At 40.3% G+C, this 25,812-nt stretch overlaps 1 protein-coding gene across 11 annotated transcripts in view; it reads left to right on the top strand.

The window, feature by feature from the left end:
- The window catches only part of MAST2 (microtubule associated serine/threonine kinase 2), a 391,471-nt gene that overhangs the window by 146,481 nt on the left and 219,178 nt on the right, over positions 1-25,812 (top strand). The window contains exon 1 of one of the 11 annotated variants that reach the window (XM_075131877.1): positions 6,899-7,709. The exons of 7 other annotated variants lie outside the window; for them this stretch is intronic. In XM_075131877.1, coding sequence (XP_074987978.1) covers positions 7,671-7,709 — 39 coding nt within the window. In that variant the 5' untranslated portion in view covers positions 6,899-7,670. Of the gene's footprint in view, positions 1-6,898; positions 7,710-25,812 lie in introns of those variants that run through there. 3 more of the 11 variants (XM_048862157.2, XM_048862158.2, XM_048862161.2) reach the window with 3 other exon arrangements.

The raw sequence follows: 25,812 nt of genomic DNA, 5'->3' as shown, positions 1-25,812 counted from the left end.
CCAAGTTTCAGTGATGCCTATTATATCACTCACCCCAAGATTAGTACTCGCAGGGGGATTTCTATCTTCTCTCAAACTCTCCATGATGCAACTTGATGGAATTTGTGGGGTTTTTTTAGTTTGCTTTTTTAAAACATAGGAAATTTCACTCCCCTTTGTCTCCCCGAATAAAAATAACATAATTAAAGTTGCAGAGTCAAACACTTAAGTAAGGAAGACAGTTGAAAGATACCCTGGAGATTTGGATTCAATCTCTGCCTCTGCCATAATGTGTTTATACGATGCTAGGGAAATCACAGGTAACCTTACTTCTGGCATTTATTACCTTTTGAGTGCTTGACTTTGCAGCCTTAATAAACTTATTTTTACACATTTTTTGTATGTAATATTTATTAATGATTTGGCTGTTTTGAAGATGGCTTATTGAGGTTCGTCAAGAAGAGAAAAGACTGAGGAAAAGCAGGGAGAGACCTAACAAATCTAAGTGAATGGGCAGCACAGTGGCAGACGAAGTTCACCATTGACAAGTGTTACATGGTGCACATCAGAAGAAATAATCTGAAGTAAGTCTATGGCTACACTACGAGCTAGGGGTGGGATTCCCCTACTGGTGTGTACGTACGTGCGCTAGCTCGGCGAGAACTAGCGCGAGTGTAAACCGTAGTGTAGCTGCGGCACGGCGGAGTTGTGCTGAGTACATACCCAGTGTTTTCAGGCAGGTTTGTACTTGGCATGGCTCAGCTGTACCGCTGCTGCTGCCGCCTGTGCTGCTGTGGCGACGCTGCTGTTTACGCTCTTCCTAGCTCCATGAGAGCGTAGCGCCGGCATGTGCCCCTGAGCAGGGGGCCACACCCTGCCTCGCCTTGTCGACAGAGCCTCATACCTCTTGCAGAGTGTTTAATTAACGGTCTAGTCATGATCATACAGTCATAGAATATCAGGGTTGGAAGGGACCTCAGGAAGTCTCAAAGCAGGGCCAATCCCCAACCAAATCATCCCAGCCAGGGCTTTGTCAAGCCTGACCTTAAAAACTTCTAAGGAAGGAGATTCCACCACCTCCCCAGGTAACGCATTCCAGTGTTTCACCACCCTCCTAGTGAAAAAGTTTTTCCTAATATCCAACCTAAACCTCCCCCACTGCAACTTGAGACCATTACTCCTCGTTCTGTCATCTGCTACCACTGAGAACAGTCTAGAGCCATCCTCTTTGGAACCCCCTTTCAGGTAGTTGAAAGCAGCTATCAAATCCCCCCTCATTCTTCTCTTCCACAGACTAAACAATCCCAGTTCCCTCAGCCTCTCCTCATAAGTCATGTGTTCCAGTCCCCTAATCATTTTTGTTGCCCTCCGCTGGACGTTTTCCAATTTTTCCACATCCTTCTCGTAGTGTGGGGCCAAAAGTGGACACAGTACTGCAGATGAGGCCTCACCAATGTTGAATAGAGGGGAACGATCACAGCCCTGGATCTGCTGGCAATGCCCCTACGTATACATCCCAAAATGCCATTGGTCTTCTTGGCAACAAGGGCACACTGTTGACTCATATCCAGCTTCTCGTCCACTGTCACCCCTAGGTCCTTTTCCGCAGAACTGCTGCCTAGCCATTCGGTCCCTAGTCTGTAGCGGTGCATGGGATTCTTCCGTCCTAAGTGCAGGACTCTGCCCTTGTCCTTGTTGAACCTCATCAGATTTCTTTTGGCCCACTTCTCTAATTTGTCTAGGGCCCTCTGTATCCTATCCCTACCCTCCAGCGTATCTACCTCTCCTCCCAGTTTAGTGTCATCTGCAAACTTGCTGAGGGTGGAATCCACGCCATCCTCCGGATCCTTTATGAAGATACTGAACAAACCCGGCCCGAGGACCGACCCTTGGGGCACTCCGCTTGATACCGGCTGCCAACTAGACATGGAGCCATTGATCACTACTCGTTGAGCCCGACAATCTAGCCAGCTTTCTATCCACCTTATAGTCCATTCATCCAGCCCATACTTCTTTAACTTGCTGGCAAAAATACTGTGGGAGACCGTGTCAAAAGCTTTGCTAAAGTCAAGGAACAACACGTCCGCTGCTTTCCCCTCATCCACAGAACCAGTTATCTCGTCATAGAAGGCAATTAGATTAGTCAGGCATGACTTGCCCTTGGTGAGTCCATACTGACTGTTTCTGATCACTTTCCTCTCCTCTAAGTGTTTCAGAATTGATTCCTTGAGGACCTGCTCCATGATTTTTCCAGGGACTGAGGTGAGTCTGACTGGCCTGTAGTTCCCAGGATCCTCCTCCTTCCATGTTCTGGGGATTAATATGCACAGCTGAATGAAAACCTCCGTTAAGTATTTGGTGAAAGTCAACAGAAAAATATATTAGGATGAATAAAGAATGGTACAAGGTGATGTTGCAAGAATTAGAATGCTACTACACAAATTGGTGGTGTGATCTTACCCAGAATACTGTGTTCAATTTTTGCCACCCAGTCTCATTCATGTTATATCAGAAAGAGAAGGTCTCTGGACGTGATCAATGAAACCTATTAGAGGTGGGGAAAGATTTCAGTATGAAGATAGATTGAAAGTATTGGACCTGTTCAAGTTTTTGAGAGGAGGCAAATAAATGGGGACATGTTAGCCGACGGCCAAGGATGTTTGGTGAGGTGCCAGCTATGCCCGTTTATACCATCCGTGACTTTAACTGCTAGGACGCACTGTCCCTTCGGCGGGCAGCCCGGGCTAGGCTGACAGATGCCTCAAGGTCCTAACCACCCGTGACTTTAACTGCTAGATCTCAGAGCTCCTTCGCAGCGGGCAGTCAATACTGACTGACAGGTGCCCCAATGGCAGCACTAAGAGCCTCTCCACACCCGTGACTTTAACTGCTAGAGCTCAGAGCTCCTTCGCAGCGGGCAGCCAGGATTGACTGACAGGTGCCCCAAGAGTTTGCCCCATGGAGGCGGCACAACTCAACGCTAGGCTCTTAGTACTCTCACCTAATGGCCAGGCTTTAGAGCCAAAACGCCTGAGGTTCTTTAATTGTGTTGGCTGCTTTACAGTAAACCAGAGAAAACAAGTCAGGCTTATGCACAAATGGTTACCAAAATTTATTAAGCTAGATTCTAATCATATGGTTACAAAATTGCTAGTGCATACTTATTTAAATGTAGAGATGTTACACACACAAACAAGTTACAAAACTGAAGCCACAATCCCAAAGAAAGAAAACAAAGTATAGAGCTCTATTTCAAAATATAGCCTAACTAAAAGAAGGTTGAGGGGAGATATGATTGCTCTCTATAAATATATCAGAGGGATAAATATCAGAGAGGGAGAGGAATTATTTAAACTCAGTACCAATGTGGACACAAGAACAAATGGATATAAACTGGCCACTAGGAAATTTAGATTAGAAATTAGACGAAGGTTTCTAACCATCAGAGGAGTGAAGTTTTGGAATAGCCTTCCGAGGGAAGTAGTGGGGGCAAAAGATCTATCTTGCTTTAAGATTAAACTCGATAAGTTTATGGAGGAGATGGTATGATGGGATAACATGGTTTTGGTAATTAAATGTTCATGGTAAATAGGCCCAATGGCCTGTGATGGGTTTTTAGATGGGGTAAGATCCAAGTTACCCGGGAAAGAATTTTCTGTAGTATCTGGCTGATGAATCTTGCCCATATGCTCAGGGTTTAGCTGATCGCCATATTTGGGGTCGGGAAGGAATTTTCCTCCAGGGTAGATTGGAAGGCCCTGGAGGTTTTTCGCCTTCCTCTGTAGCATGGGGCACGGGTCACTTGCTGGAGGATTCTCTGCTCCTTGAGGTCTTCAAACTACAATTTGAGGACTTCAATAGCACAGATATAGGTGTGAGGTCTTTTTTAGGAGTGGTGGGTGAAATTCTGTGGCCTGCATTGTGCAGGTCAGACTAGATGATCATAATGGTCCCTTCTGGCCTAAATATCTATGAATATCTATGAATATCTATGAATATATGTACATTAAAGATAGGAGATCAGGTGTGGGTGCTTCTTACCCTCCTTGCATCTCTCGATTCCAGCGGTGCCAAGCCAGGATCGGTCACTCAATTCCGCGGAAAGACGAATAAGGGACAAGGCTTAGGGACCCTCTTAGCTGCAGAAGCCTTGGGAGGCTGTCACTTATCTTACCAGCAGATAGATAGTGAAAAGCACTCAAAAATCATGGTGTTGTAGGTCCCCTACTTATACCTCTGTACTCCTTTATTCTCTTTCTCCTTTCTTATGCCAAATTGAGGCTGGTCTGTCGGGGTGACGCCAGCTTTTGCAAGAGTAGTTTACACTTGCAAGGGAGAGAAACAATAAGTTTCGACTACTGGACATTTCTTTTTTCAGGGTAAATATTTTCCCACCTAGGATGTTGGTGTGTGTGCATCACGCTATTTAGTAGGGGCTAAGAGCCATGTCTGTCACAGGGCTCTGCCTGCTGTGAGCTTAATCGTTGTATATGTTCCCAGAGGCACATTGTAGCAGCACACCTGTGCTTTTCACAGCTTCAAAGGCTGTGCTGGAATATATGTTAAGTGCCCTGTTCCGGCTTCCTCCTGTGTTTCCAGCAATGCTGTTCTGAGAGGGGGGTGGGTGGGCTGGCTGTCTGGCTACAGGACATGATATGGAAGTATGCAAAAATGAAAGAGATGAAGAAGGTAAATCAGACACTCCTATTTACCTTTGTCATAATGCAAGAGCCAGGGGACAGTCAATGAAATTGGAAATCATCATGCACAAAACTGATAAAGTAATACTTTTTTTTCACAACACATAATTGATCTGTAGACTTATTGCCACACAATATCATTGAGGTCAAGATGGTACTAGCGTTCAAAAAGGACTAGATGTTTATATAGTTCATGAGAACATGAGTTACATTGGGTACTATACAAATAAAAACAAAATGGAATTGTAAACCCGTATGCTCAGAGGCATAAATTAACCACCAACTGACTAGATTAGAAAGAAACTTCCTATACAAACAATGTATTGCATAATTGTCCATATAAGAAAAGGAGTACTTGTGGCACCTTAGAGATGAAGTGAGCTGTGGCTCACGAAAGCTCATGCTCAAATAAATTGGTTAGTCTCTAAGGTGCCACAAGTACTCCTTTTCTTTTTGCGAATACAGACTAACACGGCTGTTCCTCTGAAACCTGTCCATATAAGGTTTCTTGTACCTTTCCACAAAGTACTGGTCGTTATCAGACAGGATAGAAGACTAGCTTGACCACTGGTCTGATCTAGTGTGTCTGTTCCTATGTTCCTGACATTTGAAATAGTTATAGATAATTGTAAAGTTCTCAGGAAATACTACAGTATTTTAAGATAATGAGATTCTGCTTTTCAGTAGAAATTGAATTTGCTTGATACTAATTTTTAATAGGTGAGGCCACAAAGATTTTGAAATATTTTTCCAAGAAACTTGTGGGTTGAGGAACGCAGCAAGTACATTTTGTCGTATCTGAAATCCGTCATAAATAAGTGTTATCACATGTAGAATTTAGGATGAAACGTGACTTTTACTTTAACTATAAGGCTCTGTTTGTGTTCATATTTTACTGTTACTTCTCGTGTCTACTCAATTTAAAATTGAGAAATCTCCCTATCCTTTTCTGTAGTTTAACATTATTCATGTATATTTGAAGAGGAAGATATTGTTCCTTTAAAATCAGGTGGCTGAGTTGTTTTTTACTAGTGCACTGCTTTTACATTGTACAGTATACTCTATGCAAATGAGCTGCCTTCTCAGCCTGTGTGTGGTTCGTTGCCTTGTCGGGTAGCTCACAAAGACTCTGCAGACTTAATTCAGAATTCAGTTGTTTAAAACAGCAGATGGAAGGAGGTGTCGGCGAGATGAGGGTTTATTAGCTCCTCACAATAAAAGACCACACTGTCTCTGCAGAGGATCAGAAGAACCCTGGTGAATGAAACTGAGTTGTATCTGCTCTCGGTTCACTTTACAATTATGTGGTTAGCTCTTGCAACTCAGTCACTTAGCATGAAGATTGGCTAATGATTTCCATGTAAATATCCATTATTTTAAGCACCATCAACGTGGGTGCTTTTATTGAGACTTTTTTGGGTTGCAGCTGTCAAAATTGTGGGAACAAGAGCTTTTCATCTAGCTGTGAGAGGCAGTTTAGAGTCGCCATTGCTGCATTTGCACACTTTAGGAGGTGTAGCAATGTGATTAAAAGCTGCTCTCATACACAGCTCTTTATGAAATCAGAAATTTTCTTTTAAATAACTAGTGGAATCCTTCAGAGGGTGAAGTTGCTGGTTTTTGTTTGAAATATTTATATTAGAAAGTTATAACTAGGTTCTTCACTGTGCTTTGATCAGGACGCAGAATCTGTTGCCTTCATCCCCTGCTAAAAATTAATGGACTGTTTTTAATTGCGTCTATCTCATATTTTTCTATATATTTGGTTAGTTAATTTTTTTAAAAAGACAAACATGTAGGACAAGGGTTCTTTAAGAAGTTCATAAATTTTGATATATTCAACCCTGTATCTTTTAGGTTTTGACTTTTTATTGAAGTAGTGTTTACAGTAAGTAAGCTCATTTTCACGGTTTATTCTTGAATACTCTCTAATGCCTTGGTTTTAAAATGTGATTTTAATATTGCACATGGAAGGATAGAAGCATTTTTGGCCTTGCTGAATTTATATGCTTGAAAGTGACTGTTCGTGGGGGAAAAAAGGAAGTACAAAAGAGGCTGAAAAAGCCTCAGTTGAACTGTGCCTACTTTCTAACCTGCTACTTATACATGGATGACGAAAAGGGAAGGGCTTTTTATGACAGCTCTGTCAATGATGAATAGATGAATGAATGAATTACATGTTCAGAACTCACAACACGTGTTCCAGACCCTTCAGTGCATAAAAGAGTAGTGAGATCTCAGCATTGAACTAAGACACCAAAGAAAGAAAGCATCGTGCCTGCCGCATTTGAGGAGAAAGAGACCAGCATACTTCATAGATAGCAGAAACAAAAGAATGTGCTACAGTATCTGAAGAATCTGACATTTGCTTTGTCTGTCCAAAGGAATAAAGGAATTCTGCACGTTTGGCAAAATAAATTCACTAGTCTTTATTGTCAGTTTGTGAAGAATAGTGAATTTCAGTGAAATAGGACAGTGTGTTTTTGAAAAGGAAATGTGACCTGTATTTTGTGAGCTTATTGTAAACACTAGATGAAGGCAAGCTGTTGTAGTTTACTGAACCTTTTTAACAGATCAAGTAAATTGAAGTTGAGCCAAGACCTGGGGAAAAAAAAATCTGAATTAATTAATTTATTTTTTGGGCATTTTGTTAGGACTTGGATTATTACTTATTTTTACCTGTACACAAATGTGTGTAGCAAAAACACATTCAAACTTGAAACAGATTTTTCTAATCTTTGCAGCTTTTTAAATGTGACTTGACAGTGCCTGAAAGGAGGCAGATGGAAGTATGAACAACTGATCAGAGACACTGGGTGCAGATCTTCATGACAGAGGCAAATTAAAGACCATGATTTATTTTTAGAGATTGGGAGAAAAACATTGAAAATAATAGGCTTCTTTGCCAGTTTGTGACAGGGTATCACTAGCCAGAAGCAAGTGAGAGTCAGAAGTAATTTGTAGCCCTGTGAATTTCTGAGAGTTCAAAATATGGATGATTCAAGTATTCTGCGAAGGAGGGGGTTACAGGTAAGTAACAAATCTCATTAATTTTCTCTTGCTATGGGGAACAGTCCTCTAAAAATAACAGTCTAGTGAAACAGTTCCATCTGTTTGAGTGGAAATACAAAATTGAAGCTAGAATTACAACAGTTTTCATCCGTTATATACACTGATTACAAACGGGACTTTGTGATAGCATAGGATTTCTAGTTTATATTAATTACAGTATTTAAATGAAAGCAATTAGTTTTATTAATACCTTTTGATTCAAATTTGTTTTGCATGGAACAAAAGCCAGTGTCTAAATTATTTATTTTGAAATGTACACTGGCAGATAGTAGTAAATATTTGTAAAAGCTGTAATGTGACTTTTCTTGGCTTGCTTTAAACCAGTCATTTCAATTTTGTCTTATTTAGAGATTAAAATGAGAATTTTAACGTGATTTTTTAAAAAGGTGTTCTTATTTATTACTTTAAATGTTGAATAATCTACTTGCAGAGTACAAATCTACAGTGTAAATCATGTTATGGGGGAAAGATTAGAGTAGCAATGGCTGTGATACTTTCAGTCACTACCATTTGCACATTAGTGAGTGGTTCCGTTTTTTCTACCAAACATTGTTAAATATGTAAGTGCAACATATATCATCGTCTGATCAAGTATAATTTAGAGAAACTTCTACAGTATTGCAGCTGACACTATAATGTAGTTAAGTACATTTGTCCTTGTTAATAAAGGATGGAGAGTGAACTATTTCTCACCAACTAAACCAACTGGAAAAAGAAAAGGAGGTCTTGTGGCACCTTAGAGATTAACAAATTTATTTGAGCATAAGCTTTCGTGAGCCACTGAGCCCCAGGCACGTTGTGTAATGTGGATATAAAAGGGCTTCTTTTCTACCTGTATATTATCACACTTGTTCTGTATTGCAATTCTTAGAAATGTTACACTGTGATGCACCTTTTGAGTTAAGAACAAATATTTATTTAGGGAAGCTATTGTTGGTGACTGTTAAACAAAATAGAGGGAAAATAGTGGGCATAACTTTTTAGCTGTATAGTAAATTCTTTTAAATAACAGAGTGTACATATATACGTCTCGCTATTTCACTGACTTTGTTTTAAATAAATCAATGTATTTTTATTACATTAGTCATCTTTCACCATGTGTTGTCTTTTTAGTAAATGTATGTTTTATTTTCTTTGTATGCCAACATATTCCAAGATTTCTAAAATTCTTGACTGGTTTGAGATGAAGTATTCTAGTTCTAGTGTGGGGGATTCTTTGAAATTGCTGTATTGGTTTGTATATGCCTCCTCCAAATGATGACGTATTTCATTTATGGCAGACCATAGGTTAACAAAATATAATCCTAAGATTAAGAGAGCTTGGTTTATAATAAATTTGTAACTCATTTTCAATAATTTACAATCAGTTGAAACCTGGTAGTCAACAAGAATGCATGTGAACTTGCAATTGCAAACCTGTTCCTGACAGCAAATTCATCAACAATATTTGATGCTTGTATTCTGATTGTTTAGAGCTTTTGCAAACCAGTTATTTTCTCTAATATGCTAGCTGCTTGGCCTATGTTTGTTGAGTTACTTTTAAAACACTGCTCAGAATAACAGATCATGGTTTTTTCATTTAGTTGGTATTGTACTATTTTAACGTATCTGAGAATAGTAGTGTATCAATAAATACCTTTTACATACAAAGCATTGAGGAATAGAAATACTTTTCTCTTTGCATTTGTAAAATTATTATTTTATTCTTAAATATTCTGTATTATGTGTTGTCCTAGAAATTCAACAGAAATAACTTACATAATGAAAATATTTGTCCAAACGCAGATGAGTCAGCTAATTATAATAAGGAAAACTAGTAAATTGGTAAGGGTTTGACTCAGAAACGTCAATGTTAGAGCTAGTCTGCAATGGAAATATGAAAATTGAGCTGAGGAAAAAGATACCTGCTAAATACTTCCACTAACCAGGTTAAGAGACATTCAGCAAATTAATATGTAGGTCTATGGTAACTTGTAAAAATTCTTTATAGATCCTGCCAAGTTTGTTAGCTGGATTTGTGTTCAGTATCAATGCCTCAGAATTCACCGGACAGTGTTTTGCGTATCAGGTGACTTTCACTTTCCATTTATAAATTAAAATTTTTATTTGCCATTTATAACTTTAAAAATTTACTACATCAGATAATAAAGGTACTTTTTAAAATGGCATCCTATTTTTACTGGTTCCCTCATCCCCATCTTATAAGACCCAGATCCCTTATGGCTCAACTCAGAATGCCTGTGGAATTATTCAGTGTCTGTAGACTGTCCGTGAATGATGCACTTTGGGATGGCAGCAATGAACTTGGAATTGACCTGTAGACCTTACACAATCTGTAAAGAATGTATGTACACACACACACACACACACAGAGTCTGTGTCAGATATCAACCACAGCCTGTTTTTTGTAGCCATTCAGTATGTAATTCTGTGTATGGCTCATTTCTTTGTTTTCTTTTGCAGGTCTCCATTAAGGCTGACATTTCATTGTTAGCTTACCCTTTTGTCTATTATTGGTATATTGCAGCATGTATGATATTTACCATCATCCATGAAAAGTCCTGTAATATTTAGGAGCAGTATGGTTAGTATTTTTTGGTTTTGTTCCAGGAGGTGTTACATTCAAGTTGTACAGGATGAATTAGGCTGTATACCAACTGTTGACACTGCAATATAATATTAGAGGACTATTCCTTTGTTTAAAAGTAACATACTTTGGATGAAACATTAAGTCAAGCTCACACCCTAGTAATGGGTTACCTAGGAAGCTTGTTGAATCTCTGTCGGTGGACATTTTAAAGAACTGGTTAGACAAACATCTGACAGGTATTGAAAGAGGCAAGAAGCTGAGATCCTCTTGGAGTCACTGAAACTTCTTGTGTTAGCAATGTTTCTAAAGATGTTTTACTTTTTCTTGTTGCCTATGTTTGAAATGTAAGAGTGAGTTTAGTGTCTCCTCAAAGTCAAGGGAGATGAACAATATTACACATGTCTAATAGGACTGTGTTTAAAATAAATAAGTTAATGTGCACTGAAAGCCGTACTAGTAACTATGAAGATGGGGCAAAATATCCTTTTAGTAACAGAGAGAATCATATCAGTAAGTGATTTAATCTTTTATTCTTAGCATTGATTAAGACAAAAACAGCAAACCAAGAGCTAGCAACCACAGTAGCTTCACGAAAAGGCTTCTCAACAAACAATGAGTACTAATTCAAAGACCTCATAATTAAGAGATGGTTAAAAAATACACTTTCGCAATTAATGCAAATTAACTCCCCTCTTCCCCCCGCCATAACCTAATTCTTTTAAAGTTATTTCAGAGGACTTCAATGAGGCAAAGTGTCCGCAGTTTCAAACAAGACTAGTGGAGAGAAAAGAAAAGAAAAAAAATTATTTTATTTTAAAAAACAAAGGGAAATAAGTATCTTCCTTAATTTAAAAAAAAAAAGAGCAGAAGACTGCAGCTGGGCAGTTGGAGAGGACATTCTTTTTCACTGGGAGCTCCATGGTGCCATACTTGTGTACCAAAGGAGGGCTGGGGGTGGTGGAGAGACCCTGGAGTCTGGCACCAGTAGCACTGCCAGCAGATTGAGGGACATGATCATTCCCCTCTGTTCGGCACTGGTAAGGCCACATCTGGAGTTTTGGGGCCCTCCACTACAGAAAGGATGTGGACAAATTGGAGAGAGTCAAGCGGAGAGCAATGGAAGTGATTAGGGGGCTGGGGCACATGACTTACGAAGAGAGACTGAGGGAACTTGGCTTATTTAGTCTGCAGAAGAGAGAGAGTGAGGGGGGATTTGATAGCAGCCTTCAGCTACCTTAAGAGGGGTTCCAAAGAGGATGGAGCTAGGCGGCTCTCAGTGGTGGCAGATGACAGAACAAGGAGCAATGGTCTCAAGTTGGAGTGGGGGAGGTCTAGGTTGGATATTAGGAAAAACTATTTCACTAGGAGGGTGGTGAGGCACTGGAATGGGTTACCTAGGAAGGTGGTGGAATCTCCGTCCTTAGAGGTTTTTAAGTCCTGGCTTGACAAAGCCCTGGCTGGGATGATTTAGATGGGGTTGGGCCCTGCTTTGAGCAGGGGGTTGGACTAGATGACCTCCTAAGGTCTCTTCCAACCCTAATCTTCTATGATTCAATGATTTTCATTGTGAAGATCACATTAATCCACAGGTTTCAGAGGAACAGCCGTGTTAGTCTGTATTCGCAAAAAGAAAAGGAGTACTTGTGGCACCTTAGAGACTAACCAATTTATTTGAGCATGAGCTTTCGTGAGCTACAGCTCACTTCATCAGATGTTTACCATGGAAACTGCAGCAGACTTTATATACACACAGAAATCATGAAACAATACCTCCTCCCACCCCACTGTCCTGCTGGTAATAGCTTATCTAAAGTGATCAACAGGTGGGCCATTTCCAGCACAAATCCAGGTTTTCTCACCCTCCACCCCCCCACACAAATTCACTCTCCTGCTGGTGCTAGCCCATCCAAAGTGACAACTCTTTACATAATCAAGTCGGGCTATTTCCTGCATAGATCCAGGTTTTCTCACATCCCCCCCACCCCCATACACACACAAACTCACTCTCCTGCTGGTAATAGCTCATCTAAACTGACCACTCTCCAGGTTTAAATCCAAGTTAAACCAGAACATCTGGGGGGGGGGGGGTAGGAAAAAACAAGAGGAAACAGGCTACCTTGCATAATGACTTAGCCACTCCCAGTCTCTATTTAAGCCTAAATTAATAGTATCCAATTTGCAAATGAATTCCAATTCAGCAGTTTCTCGCTGGAGTCTGGATTTGAAGTTTTTTTGTTTTAAGATAGCGACCTTCATGTCTGTGATTGCGTGACCAGAGAGATTGAAGTGTTCTCCGACTGGTTTATGAATGTTATAATTCTTGACATCTGATTTGTGTCCATTTATTCTTTTACGTAGAGACTGTCCAGTTTGACCAATGTACATGGCAGAGGGGCATTGCTGGCACATGATGGCATATATCACATTGGTGGATGTGCAGGTGAACGAGCCTCTGATAGTGTGGCTGATGTTATTAGGCCCTGTGATGGTGTCCCCTGAATAGATATGTGGGCACAATTGGCAACGGGCTTTGTTGCAAGGATAAGTTCCTGGGTTAGTGGTTCTGTTGTGTGGTATGTGGTTGTTGGTGAGTATTTGCTTCAGGTTGCGGGGCTGTCTGTAGGCAAGGACTGGCCTGTCTCCCAAGACTTGTGAGAGTGTTGGGTCATCCTTTAGGATAGGTTGTAGATCCTTAATAATACGTTGGAGGGGTTTTAGTTGGGGGCTGAAGGTGACGGCTAGTGGCGTTCTGTTATTTTCTTTGTTAGGCCTGTCCTGTAGTAGGTAACTTCTGGGAACTCTTCTGGCTCTATCAATCTGTTTCTTTACTTCTGCAGGTGGGTATTGTAGTTGTAAGAAAGCTTGACAGAGATCTTGTAGGTGTTTGTCTCTGTCTGAGGGGTTGGAGCAAATGCGGTTGTATCGCAGAGCTTGGCTGTAGACGATGGATCGTGTGGTGTGGTCAGGGTGAAAGCTGGAGGCATGCAGGTAGGAATAGCGGTCAGTAGGTTTCCGGTATAGGGTGGTGTTTATGTGGCCATTGTTTATTAGCACTGTAGTGTCCAGGAAGTGGATCTCTTGTGTGGACTGGACCAGGCTGAGGTTGGTGGTGGGATGGAAATTGTTGAAATCATGGTGGAATTCCTCAAGGGCTTCTTTTCCATGGGTCCAGATGATGAAGATGTCATCAATATAGCGCAAGTAGAGTAGGGGCTTTAGGGGACGAGAGCTGAGGAAGCGTTGTTCTAAATCAGCCATAAAATGTTGGCATACTGTGGGGCCATGCGGGTACCCATAGCAGTGCCGCTGATCTGAAGGTATACATTGTCCCCAAATGTGAAATAGTTATGGGTAAGGACAAAGTCACAAAGTTCAGCCACCAGGTTAGCCGTGACATTATCGGGGATAGTGTTCTTGACGGCTTGTAGTCCATCTTTGTGTCCATAGTAGCCAGGATGGTGTTATCAGGAAGATCACCGATGGATTGAAGTTTCAATCCAGACTCCAGCGAGAAACTGCTGAATTGGAATTCATTTGCAAATTGGATACTATTAATTTAGGCTTAAATAGAGACTGGGAGTGGCTAAGTCATTATGCAAGGTAGCCTGTTTCCTCTTGTTTTTTCCTCCCCCCCCCCCCCCCACCAGATGTTCTGGTTTAACTTGGATTTAAACCTGGAGAGTGGTCAGTTTAGATGAGCTATTACCAGCAGGAGAGTGAGTTTGTGTGTGTATGGGGGTGGGGGGGATGTGAGAAAACCTGGATCTATGCAGGAAATAGCCCGACTTGATTATGTAAAGAGTTGTCACTTTGGATGGGCTAGCACCAGCAGGAGAGTGAATTTGTGTGGGGGGGTGGAGGGTGAGAAAACCTGGATTTGTGCTGGAAATGGCCCACCTGTTGATCACTTTAGATAAGCTATTACCAGCAGGACAGTGGGGTGGGAGGAGGTATTGTTTCATGATTTCTGTGTGTATATAAAGTCTGCTGCAGTTTCCACGGTAAACATCTGATGAAGTGAGCTGTAGCTCACGAAAGCTCATGCTCAAATAAATTGGTTAGTCTCTAAGGTGCCACAAGTACTCCTTTTCTTTTTACATTAATCCACAGTTTTTTCTTTTATAAAGGCGTTAAAGATAAACTGTGAAGATGCTTCAATTTCACTGGTCTGAAAGATGCCTTTTATGTCATTCCTCTTAAATCCTAGCTCACAAAATGAAGAATGTAATTCAGATAAAATTTCACTTTCTCATGTGTGGCCCCACCATCAATTAAACTAGAATGCTGGCTTTCTTTGCGACTACTAGTCTAGTCACACACATGTGGTACAACACCTTTATTCCATTCATGAAAACTGAGCAGGCAAGGCAGAGTAGGGGGATAGTGTAGCATCACATCAGTACAAACCATAAGCATCTATATAAACCAAGACAAAGCTGGAAGGTCTAATGTTAGGCCCATCAGCCTTGACCGCTGTCCTCTTTTTTAATTAGTTTAGTCAGTAGTTGACTTATTTTACATTAATTTCCAACTGAAAATAACATCCAAAAAAGGAATTAAAATTGAATTTCAAAAATATATTTAACTTGTTACCTAAAGTTGAGAAGAATTTGCTTGAAGTTTCCTCAGTGAGGAGAAATTGGTAAGTTTGAATATGAATTGGGGAACAATTTGGGCAATGTTGTAACCATTTACAGTTACTTAACAGGAGGAATTTCACATTACAACAAATTTAGAAAAAATATATATTTAATAGAGAAATTTGTCTGGCCAGTACTGTTACGTTTTATTTTTTATTGTTTGAGAGATTTGTTTTAACAAGCGTCACTTATTTAATATCACGCTCAAGAGTACCAGGAGCTAAACAGAAACTACAAGACCAGTTCCCTGCTGAAACAGCACCATTCTTAATGATATAGAGATGTACTGAGAACATAACATGGTAGGAGGGGACACTGCTGGTGAGGAAGGATGATAGTGCTGTTGTTTAATTAGGCATACATATGGTTTTTGGTCAGCTCCTGCTACACTTACGGGTGATATAAATAAGTGTTAAAACACAAATATCTTATTGGTCTGATTTTTTGCTACAGGTGTGTTTAAACCAGTGACTTCAGTTTTCCAACAAAAACCTTATGCTGAACCAGATATTTGACCTAAATTCTTTTCAACTCCTGTGTGAAGAGATAAAATGCAAGTGGCCGATTCTATGACTCGGGGAAGAAATTTTATCATATTAGCAACTCTCCATTAAATAGTAGAGGTTATTTTAAGTATATGCATCTTTATGTAAAAAAGTAGAAGCTGGTAAAAGGGGTATTTTTTGATAAATATACGGTTTTCTGTCTTTTCTCCTACATCTGAGTAGCTAGTGTCTACCAGCATGATTGGCTTATTTGTTGCCAGAAGGACATAATTAACAGTCCTCAATGCCCTCCGCAATCTCTTGGATTGCTGTGTAGTTAGAATGGCTTTCATTCTTCCTCTTAGCCATACAGGATACATCACTTCTATTCATGTCACCTCAGATCTACGTGCTCAGTGCCAGAAATCCCAAGTCTGCAACAGAAGCTGTTTCTCACACCTAACAGCATAATGTGCTGCCACCATGATGCAAAGAGAGCTTTTTAATTTTCTTATCTTTAATGGTGGTCACTATATAAGCAATCCCACTTGCCACTTTAATGAGAGAGAAATGTCCCACAGCGAGGCGCATATATTTTGCTTCGTAAAACTGATGCCTGGAGGTTGAAATTAGTTAATAATCTTCGGTTCTCTTATGTCTGCTGATTATACTAGTGCTACTGAAGACAACCATATTAAAAGATAGCTGAAAGGTAGTGATTGTTTTAATAGGTAGTTAATTAAAACATGACAAGTGAAAAATTACTAATATGGATCTGGAGCAGATACTGGCCACACATTTTATACTTTAGATGATACTTAAGCTGCAGAGATGCATATATTTATCTTAAAGGAACCTTTTAAATATCAAAAGTAAATTAGTATGTCAGTTTGTAAACATGCAAAAATATTCTCTTCTCATTTTTGATTCATTTTTAATTACTTTGTGAAGAGATTTTATACAAAAGATAAATACTGTTGAGGCTTTTGGAAGTTGGTGAGTTTTTGGAATTACAGGAATGAAGCAAGTTCGTTTGATTTTTTTTTTGATAGTTCCAGAATTTTTATCAGGTTATGACTTTATAATATGTAGTATTATGGAAGCTAGCATGTGTCTGAAAAATCAGAGGACAGCTATGTAGAAGTTTGAAATGGTGTATTGCTCTCCACTTCTCCGAAGTGTGTCATGCTGGAACAACTCCTCTTGCTTTGGTGAGGCATTTTTCAGCTTAGTTTTAGTCTGTTTTAGTAATAGTATAAATAGCATTAGTGTAGATAGACCCCCTTGCTTAGCATAGAGGGGCTCCCTTTGCCCCTTGGGTCAGGTATGTCCCAGGTTTCAAACCCAGGTGCCTCCTGCAGGAAGCCTATGCAGGTGAGCTACCCACACTCCAGTTGTCTGAAGTGTCTGGGAGAGGCTCATGTATGAGAGCATTGTCAAATCTGTCAGGACGTCAAGCCTCATACAAAGAAACACAGGGAGACTAGACTAAGGGCTGTTATAATGGAAGCTGCTCTTAGACTGGCATCGGAGCCAAGCAATTTGGATTCAGCACTGAGCACCTCAGCTTCGGTGCGAAGCACCCCTCCATTGTCATGTTTCTTGGCTACAGTTCTCCGTCTCTGGTGCTGAGAAAAAAAGTAGGAAGCAAAGGTCCACGAGGGGACATTCCTCAGTACTGAGAAAGGACAAATAAAGGGAGTGCAGCAGCGTGCAACCCGTGTCATGTCACTCATCCGCTCCCGCTACCCTAGCAGTACTGTCAATTCCGCCCTGCTCACAGGTGCCATTGAAACTGGTGCGGGACCATCCGCCAATTCCAGGGAGTCATCATGGCGCCAGCAGGATTGCGGTGCCTTCCACGCTGGAGGCCTTTGCAGCAGTTAGGAACCTACTGTCACTCCTGGTACTGCGAGCCTTGATGGGACAACCATAGTCTCCAATGAGTGTGATGAGCAGAAGGGAGCATGGGGCTCTGAGCTCTTACCTGGCACTGGGGATCTCGGTACCAACCAGAAGAAAACCAGCCCTCCTGTCATTGATAAGTTCTTCCCAATTGGCACTGTTTTTCCGGACCTTGGCATCCACTGGTCGAAGCTGTAGTGCTCCACCATGGTACCTCAGGAGGACTCTTTTTCGGAGTTGGTTGAGCCTTGTACCCAGCCAAAGAGCCACTGCTGCTACCCATCCTACATTCCACCAGATTCCAGTGTGGGTCCACTTGCTGACACCTGGTCTGGAGGACAGTGGCTTATGCAGGTCCAGTGGCCGTTCCAGAATCCATGGGGCTTTCCCTTGGTACTGGGACCACCATTCAATTGTTCCTGCTTGGTGGTGTCCAAGAGGAGGGCCCTTCCACCACACCATTTGGCACCCAATCCGGACTCTGGCACCAAGCACAGTACTGACACACAAGATTTGGGGCCTGGAGGACATAATCAAGGCTGAAGAAGTGGAGGAAGCCCCCCAACTGGTTTCCAGTCTCTTCACCTTCCTCCCCAGATGAGTGACTTGGCGCCACAAGCTGACTTTAGAGCCCATAAATAGCTTCTAAAAAGGGTGGCTGCTAACCTGGGGCTGGAGGTGGAAGTACTGAAGGAGTCAGCTAAAAGCCTCATTGAATTTTTGGCTGCATCAGCCCCATCCAAGGTTGCCCTATCCTTTAACAAGGCTCTTATGGGTCCGGTCAGGTCCCTATGGTAGACTCCATTTTCTCTCCCTCTCACTTCAGAAAGTAGAGAATAAAAACTAAGTGCAAGCCCAGGGATACAAATACTCGTATTCTCACCCTTCTCCTGGATCCCCCGTGGTTACAGCGGCCAATAAGAGGGACAGGCAAGGCCAGGCAGTCACTATCCCTACGCAGAAGGACTTAAAGAAGCTAGACCTGTGCGGCAGAAAAATGTATTTGGTGGATGGGTTACAGTTTCATATTTCCAACCAATAAGCCCTGCTTGGGAGGTCTGATTACAGTATGTGGGACTCTGTGGGCAAGCTTAAGGACTTACTGCCTCAGGACTCCAGACAAGAGTTTTCCACCCTGTTAGAGGAGGGGAACACTATAGCCAGAGCCTCGCTCCAAGTGGCCCTGGATGCAGCTGATGCGGCAACCAGAACGATGGATTTCACAATGGTCATGAGGCAATGCTCCTGGCTTCAATCCTCGGGACTATCACCAGAGGTCCAACAGTCAATTCAGCACCTTCCATTTGAAGGTAGCTCCCTCTTCTCAGAGCAAACGGACACAAAGCTCCATGGTCTGAAGGACTCCAGGGCCACGCTGAGATCCCTGGGGCATCTACTGCCCGGCTGCTCTCAGGAAGCGTTTCAGGTCCCAGCAACCAGCCTCCTTCTCGGCTCCTGTTCAAGAAAAGGAGCAGGGATTACAAGCAGTATTTCTTGACACAACACACAGTCAACTTGTGGAACTTTTTGCCAGAGGATGTTGGGAAGGCCAAGACTATAACAGGGTTCAAAAAAAGAGCTAGATAAATTCATGGAGGATAGGTCCATCAATGGCTACTAGCCAGGATGGGCTAGGTGTCCCTAGCCTCTGTTTGACAGAAGCTTTGAATAGAAGACGGGGAATGGATCACTGGAGGATTACCTGTTCTGTTCATTCCCTCTGGGGCACCTGGCATCGACCACTGTTGAAAGACAGGATACTGAGCTAGATGGACCTTTGGTCTGACCTGGTATGGCTGTTCATATGTTCTTAGGTACATAATTCTATATTTGTAAATTCAACTTTCATGAATTGTCAATTTTCATGGGGGGGGAGGGATAGCTCAGTGGTTTGAGCACTGGCCTGCTAAACCCAGGGTTGTGAGTTCAATCCTTGAGGGGGCCATTTAGGGATTTGGGGCAAAAATTGGGAATTGGTCCTGCTTTGAGCAGGGGGTTGGACTAGATGACCTCCTGAGGTCCCTTCCAACCCTGATATTCTATGATTCTATGATAAAGTGGTTGCACTACACTACTAGTATTAGGTGAATTGAAAAATACTATTTCTTTTTTTTTTTTTTACAGTGCAAATACTTTTAATGAAAAATAAGCATAAAGTGAGCACTGTACACTTTGTATTGTGTTGTAAATGAAATCAATGTATGTGAAAATGTAGAAAACATCAAAAAATATTTAAATAAATGGTATTCCATTGTTTAATAGTGCGATTAATTTTTTTATATAACTGAGATTAAAAAGAGGGAAAAACTTCTTGTTTTTAATTTGCCATTTCTTACCTGTGTAGACTAATGAATGAATTCTCCCTAACTGTAGACAGAAAAATTAAATGATCTTCAGATGACATTGCATGTGAGGATGGCTGTTCAGTCCAGGAATGATATCCTATCTGCTTTAGTTGTCTCATAAAGGGGAAATAGCATACTGCAAGCTCTGATGTGGCCATACCTGTAATTACTGTAAACCCTTTTAAAATAAAATAGGACAAGGGAATCTCAAACCCATGATCCACTCCTAGCCTGCAGCTGTATGCATCCAGCTGTGTGCCCCCTGCCCCACCTCGCAATGTTTCTAGCATTCATGTTCCATCCATGTGCTTTTGCTGCAGTGGCTTGCGTTAAGTGTGGTGGACTCCTTGCCTGCTAAAATATGCTGATTAGAACACTGCTTTCTTTTCCTAATTTCAGTGAGCAGATTGATTATAATGGGAACACTCCTTGGTCAACTGGAGAAATGTGTGCTGACCAGAAGAGACAGGAAGACATGAGAGCTGCTTGTGTACCCATTGGGAGGGGAGAGAGTGCTCTGAGAATTTTCCTTCCACGTGAATGGATACTTTCTCTTTCTTGTGGCTTCCCACAAAATTAGAGGCCAAAAGCAAAGGAGTGAATGGAAGAGACAGGAAAGGGACTGGCAGAGATTGATGTGTAAAATGCAGGTGTTCTGGACAATCCTTTCCAGTTATTCTTTCCTCTTTTTCCTCTAGTCCCTGCTTTTCAGTGTCTTGATTCCTGTTTCCACTTCCCTTTCTTTTTCCTCAGAGGTGAATGAGATTAAGCTCCACATTCTGTGCCTGTCATACACTTTGACAAGGCTTAATTTAAAACCTAGTGGGCCGAATTCATCTCTGGTGTAATTCCACTGAACTTTGGTGTTTATCAGAACATATTTATTTATAAATAATAGTCCCTAAATCTTGGCAGAGTGAGATGGGTAAATATTAAAGGAACACTTAAGTTCTTCTGCCAGCAGTGTGACAGGGAGCCACTTTACATTGTGCTGTTAACTATCCAGTTGTAAATTTTAATAAATTGATGGTGCTTAGCTGCTATTTTTCTTCCAAAGTGGCTACCATAAAGCCTGTCCCTTGGGGATATGAGAATAGTGTATAGTTTCATAAAGCAATGTTGTGCTTGATTAAGTTTAGACAGATGATGGAGCGATGTAGTAAAATCACTTTTGTTAAGGCGTGATAGAACATGGAATGTAACGTAGTACTGGTGGGACTGATAAAAATGAAATGTAAAAGGAAAATCATGTCCTACCTATAGCTTTTAGAAGCAGATACAATTGGTGTAAATTAGCTGTGTAGTGCTGAAACCAAATATTGATTTACTATGAATCTTGAGAAATAGGTCTTGCATCTTATGTTCTTAAATTGAACACTACAATTGTATTGTTTGCCTGTATTTCAAGAATTGCAGCAGCCTTGATTAAACAAGTTAGGTAAAAACGATTCTGTAAGAGAATTCCTTCCTCCTGAAAGAGGTGTTGGGGGTCATTGTTGCCAGATTAAAAATCCAATTACTACTCTAAATGGGAAGGAAACACTGCCAAGATACAATCCTTGGGCTGTTTTTGGGAACCATCTGTGGTCAAACATTATGGTCTAGGAAGTTACCATAACTCCAGAAAAAGCTTGTTCAGTTACTGCAAAGTGACTGTTTCATTGTTGTTTTTCTTTGGTTGCTATTGAGAAATGATAGTTCTGGGGTTCATAATTGGGCACATTATTGCATAAGATTATTTTCCTTTCTTGCAGTTTTCCATGTTTATTAGTAAAATCTAATAATAGAAAAGACGAAGTGGGTGAGGTGATATATTTTATTGGACCAACTTCTGTTGGTGAAAGAGACAAGCTTTTGAGCTCCATAGAACTCTTCTTCAGTAAAAAAACAACAACAAAAAACCAGACAGTAATTTTGATGAATCCACATTCAAGTTGCAGAAAAATCAAACTTCTTAATTGTTTGAAATGTTGACCCAGAGCCTGTGCTTGGTGTATCTCAGGAGTTAGGGGGCAAAAGTGGGATTAAGCTATGCAATTCCCACACTTTTTTCCTCCTCAGTCCTGGGGCTGGTTGGTCCCTGGAGTAAAGTGAAATTGATGTGCCTCTTTTGCAGAAGCATCTGTGGTATCTTAAAGCAGGAGTAATCAATTATTTTTTGTCAACGTCTAAATTTCTTGGTCAAGGTATAGTCAAAGTCCAGACTCCAGAGAAAATAATACAAAAGTAATAGTAAATAAAAAGATTTTGAAGTCCGTTCAAAAGCAGTTGGCAGTCTGGATTTGGCCCCTGGTCTGCCTATTGACTACCACTGTTTTAAAGCATTCCAGAATTTGGTCTGCTGATTAGAGAACTAGTAGGTTTCTGGCAATACATCATGCAAATGAAAATTGATTAATTGAGATGAGACTACATTTGTTATTAGTCTTTAATTTTTAAAATCTATTTAACTCAAATACTTAGGGAGCTTCTTTTTGTTGAAGAATTAGTGCCACCAGTTCTTAAATTCAGTCCTCAAGAAAGTCTCTAATTCTTATCTTCGTGTCTTCCAAGAAGGTCTCTCCATCTCTACAAAAAACAATAAAGCAAGACTATGTTTCTAGTATTTCGAAGGCAAAAAGCAAGCTGCCCTCTGTTTTTTAAAAAACAAACTAAAGTAAGTTTCATGTCACTTTATACAGCATAAACACCAAAAAGGGTGCAAACTAACTTTTTCCCTTTGTGGGTCACATTAAAGGCAAAATAAGCAGTTCGGTCCCACCTAACTGTATGTGAAAGCTACAAAGAGAATAAACAATTTTAGCGACACTGACCGTTTGCCTCTTTTTGTTAGAATGTTGTCCAGTGGAATATTTTCAGGACTGTTGTTTATGTTGTGGGAGTATCCTGAGGCCCCAGGCAGGTGCAAGGCCATGTTATGCTAGGCGCTGTCTAAAGGATCTCCGCAACTCCTTCATTGGATAGGAACCCTTCTTCTTGGTGCCTACCCTTTGCATATATCTGCTGCTTTTGGTTCTTAGGATACATTTCAGGCTTTAAAAAAGGAAAGAACAATAAAATTCTCTCACTCTGTCAAATACTGACTGGCAGTTGATATTATAACTAATAATTGTTTTTAAACAAAATACTTTGGAAGAGTTGAATAACACTCCTCCTTCCCCGCAGCTGCAGTTCTTGTTGTCTCTGTCCTCTCTCTGTCTTTTAACTTTGCAGCCAGGCATAATTGGATTTTATTTGGACAAGACATCCATTCGATTGGACAATCTGGATTAAAAATGTACCATCAAAATGCATGTTGTCCCCTTCTGATGTTGTCTTTTTTCCTCCTCTTCATCTTTTCTTCAGTATCATGTATTAATATACATTTGCATAGCACTAAACACACTTCATACTGCACAGCAGCCAGTTAATCATAAAGAAAAGTAAAATGACAAAAGTAAAGTATAGAAATAAGCATAAAAATAAATGCTTAACTGTATTTTAAAACTACCCAAAGAGTGTGTTGCATACTGTGTCTGGGGTAAAGTGTTCCAGTCAGGAAAAAAACATGGCAAAGGCTTGTTCTTGGAAAATGCAAACAAAAGGGACAAAGTTTAAAGAATGTAAAGTACAGCAGAGTGTATAAGCTGGAACTAAACATACAGATAATTCTAAGGGGATATTGGTTTTTAAAGGTTAAGATTTAAAATCAAATTCTCAACTTCAGAGACAACCTAGTTAATTGCACAAGTAGTGAAGTAACATGAAACTAGTGTGAGTGCCAAAAGCTCAAACCAGCAGCGTACGTTACACATAATCTCTAAATTTAGTCAAGACCCGGAAGACTAACCTGAAAACATTACATTAGTCATGCTGAAAGATATAGAAATGCATTTTAGCTCTAGTAGCAGAAACAGTTATAATGCATTTTAAATAAGTAAAAGCAGCCTGATTCCTTATGATTTATAAGGAGTGGAGTATAAACCAAACTAGAATAAGACTCTGAGATTGCCTCTGACAGACGTTGGCTTAATGCAGGAAGTGTTTATTTCAAGATAACAAAATATTGGCTCAGATGTCTTTACATAGGAACTTAGCGAACAAGGCTTCAGCATTGTAATCTGTATATTATAGCGCCCTCCCTCCACCCCCCAAGCATCTAGTTCTCAGCATTAGCCAGATGACATGAGAGTTTTTCTCAGAATGACTGAAAAATGAATGGGGGTGAAGATCTGTAAAAAATTGGTCCTGAAATCCATTTGCCTTTATGAAATCCAATAGGGTATAGATACAAGAAAAACAATCAAGATTCAAGAATTTGTCAAGCATTAAAGGACTTGCTTTAGAAATGTGCTCATTAGTACTTTCTAATTGTCCTAGAACAGAGGATAATCTTTTAAAAATGTGGTGGGATTTTATTTCCCACATCAAAATCCATTCTGTTTATATTGATTACAATAAAGCAGCCTTTTGCTCTGTCTTATTTAACTAGGCAGTTTCAAATATTATAAATCACCTACTGGAAGTGCTGGATTCACATGTGTATTGAGGGAAGAAGGCTGTAATAAAGCTGGTGACTTTAATCACACGGAGATACTGTCTGTTAAGTGTTTTTGGAGACAAATCTCATTTTACTGCTCTAATGTGTTTGAAGTACAAATTAATCTTACACCTAGATTAGCATTACTGGGATGTGATAATGGATTCAGTACAGATCCTTTTTGCTCCCCCTCTTTCATCCATATTTTTTTTCTGCTGGAGTAGTAATTGCTGTGGAATGGAAGTCTTCAAACAATATTTCAGTCAATAAATGGTTTGTCAGATCCTGGGATATGTTTTCTATGTAGAAACTCTCCAGCATAAAAAGTATCCTTGTGTTGTTTATATTGAGATTTAACAATCCTTTTTTTAATGGTTTAAATGATGATAGAGTCCAGCTCATCATTCTTAACTGATTTAATAGCTAATAGAGGAGTCTCAGGGAACGTGAGTAATAACATAAAGTTCAATCCATAAAAGTTTTAAATAAAAATTAGGTATCAAGCAAACAAGAGCAGTTAAAATAATTAATATCCATAATATTGCAACTATTGACTATAAATTGAGAAGATAGAATACCATTACAGAGTTAATAGATTATATCAAAGAATTTGAGAATGACGGGATAGTAGAGTGAAAATGATTAACATGAGAAGGTCTGGCATTTTAGATCCAGGCAAGGACCATCTATATGCCCAACCCTCAAGACCATGGCTTGATAGCAAATCTGGCCAAAATAGAATGATTGCAGGTACAGTGGAACAACCGAATGCATAACTTTTAATAATCCTCAAAATATATACTAAGAAACAGAAACAAAACCAGAAGCCAACTTTCAAAGTCAGACAAATTCACCAGATGATAGCTCATCAACTTCAGAAACAACGAGAAAATGCAGGAAAATTAACTAAATAGTAAGACACTTTAAGGTTATCTTTTTTCTAGATAAAAAGAGATCTAAAAATGTAACACACAGGCTGAAACCTCCAACCAAAAACATGATTTTAGAGAACAAGAAAAAGAATAACCGCAATTTGTTAGGGCAGCACTTGTAGCATAGTCCTCATGAGACAACCAAGTCATGGTCAAAGGAAAGAAATCAAAGGCTATATAAGCAGCAAAGAGTCCTGTGGCACCTTATAGACTAACAGACGTATTGGAGCATAAGCTTCTGTGGGCGAATACCCACTTCGTCGGATGCATGTAGTGGAAATTTTCAGAGGCAGGTATAAATATGCAGGCAAGAATCAGGCTAGGGATAATGAGGTTAGTTCAATTAGGGAGGATGAGGCCCTCTTCTAGCAGTTGAGGTGTGAACACCAAGGGAGGAGAAACTGCTTTTGTAGTTGGCGAGCCAGTCACAGTCTTTGTTTAATCCTGAGCTGATGGTGTCAAATTTGCAAATGAACTGAAGCTCAGCAGTTTCTCTTTGAAGTCTGGTCCTGAAGTCTTTTTGCTGCAGGATGGCTATCTTTAAATCTGCTATTGTGTGTCCAGGGAGGTTGAAGTGTTCTCCTACAGGTTTTTGTATATTGCCATTCCTAATATCTGATTTGTGTCCATTTATCCTTTTACATG

Source organism: Caretta caretta, chromosome 8 (genome assembly GCF_965140235.1).
Source record: "Caretta caretta isolate rCarCar2 chromosome 8, rCarCar1.hap1, whole genome shotgun sequence".
Taxonomy (NCBI): domain Eukaryota; kingdom Metazoa; phylum Chordata; order Testudines; family Cheloniidae; genus Caretta; species Caretta caretta.
The sequence above is the reverse complement of the archived record's forward strand: the minus strand, read 5'-3'. Positions and strand labels throughout refer to the sequence as shown.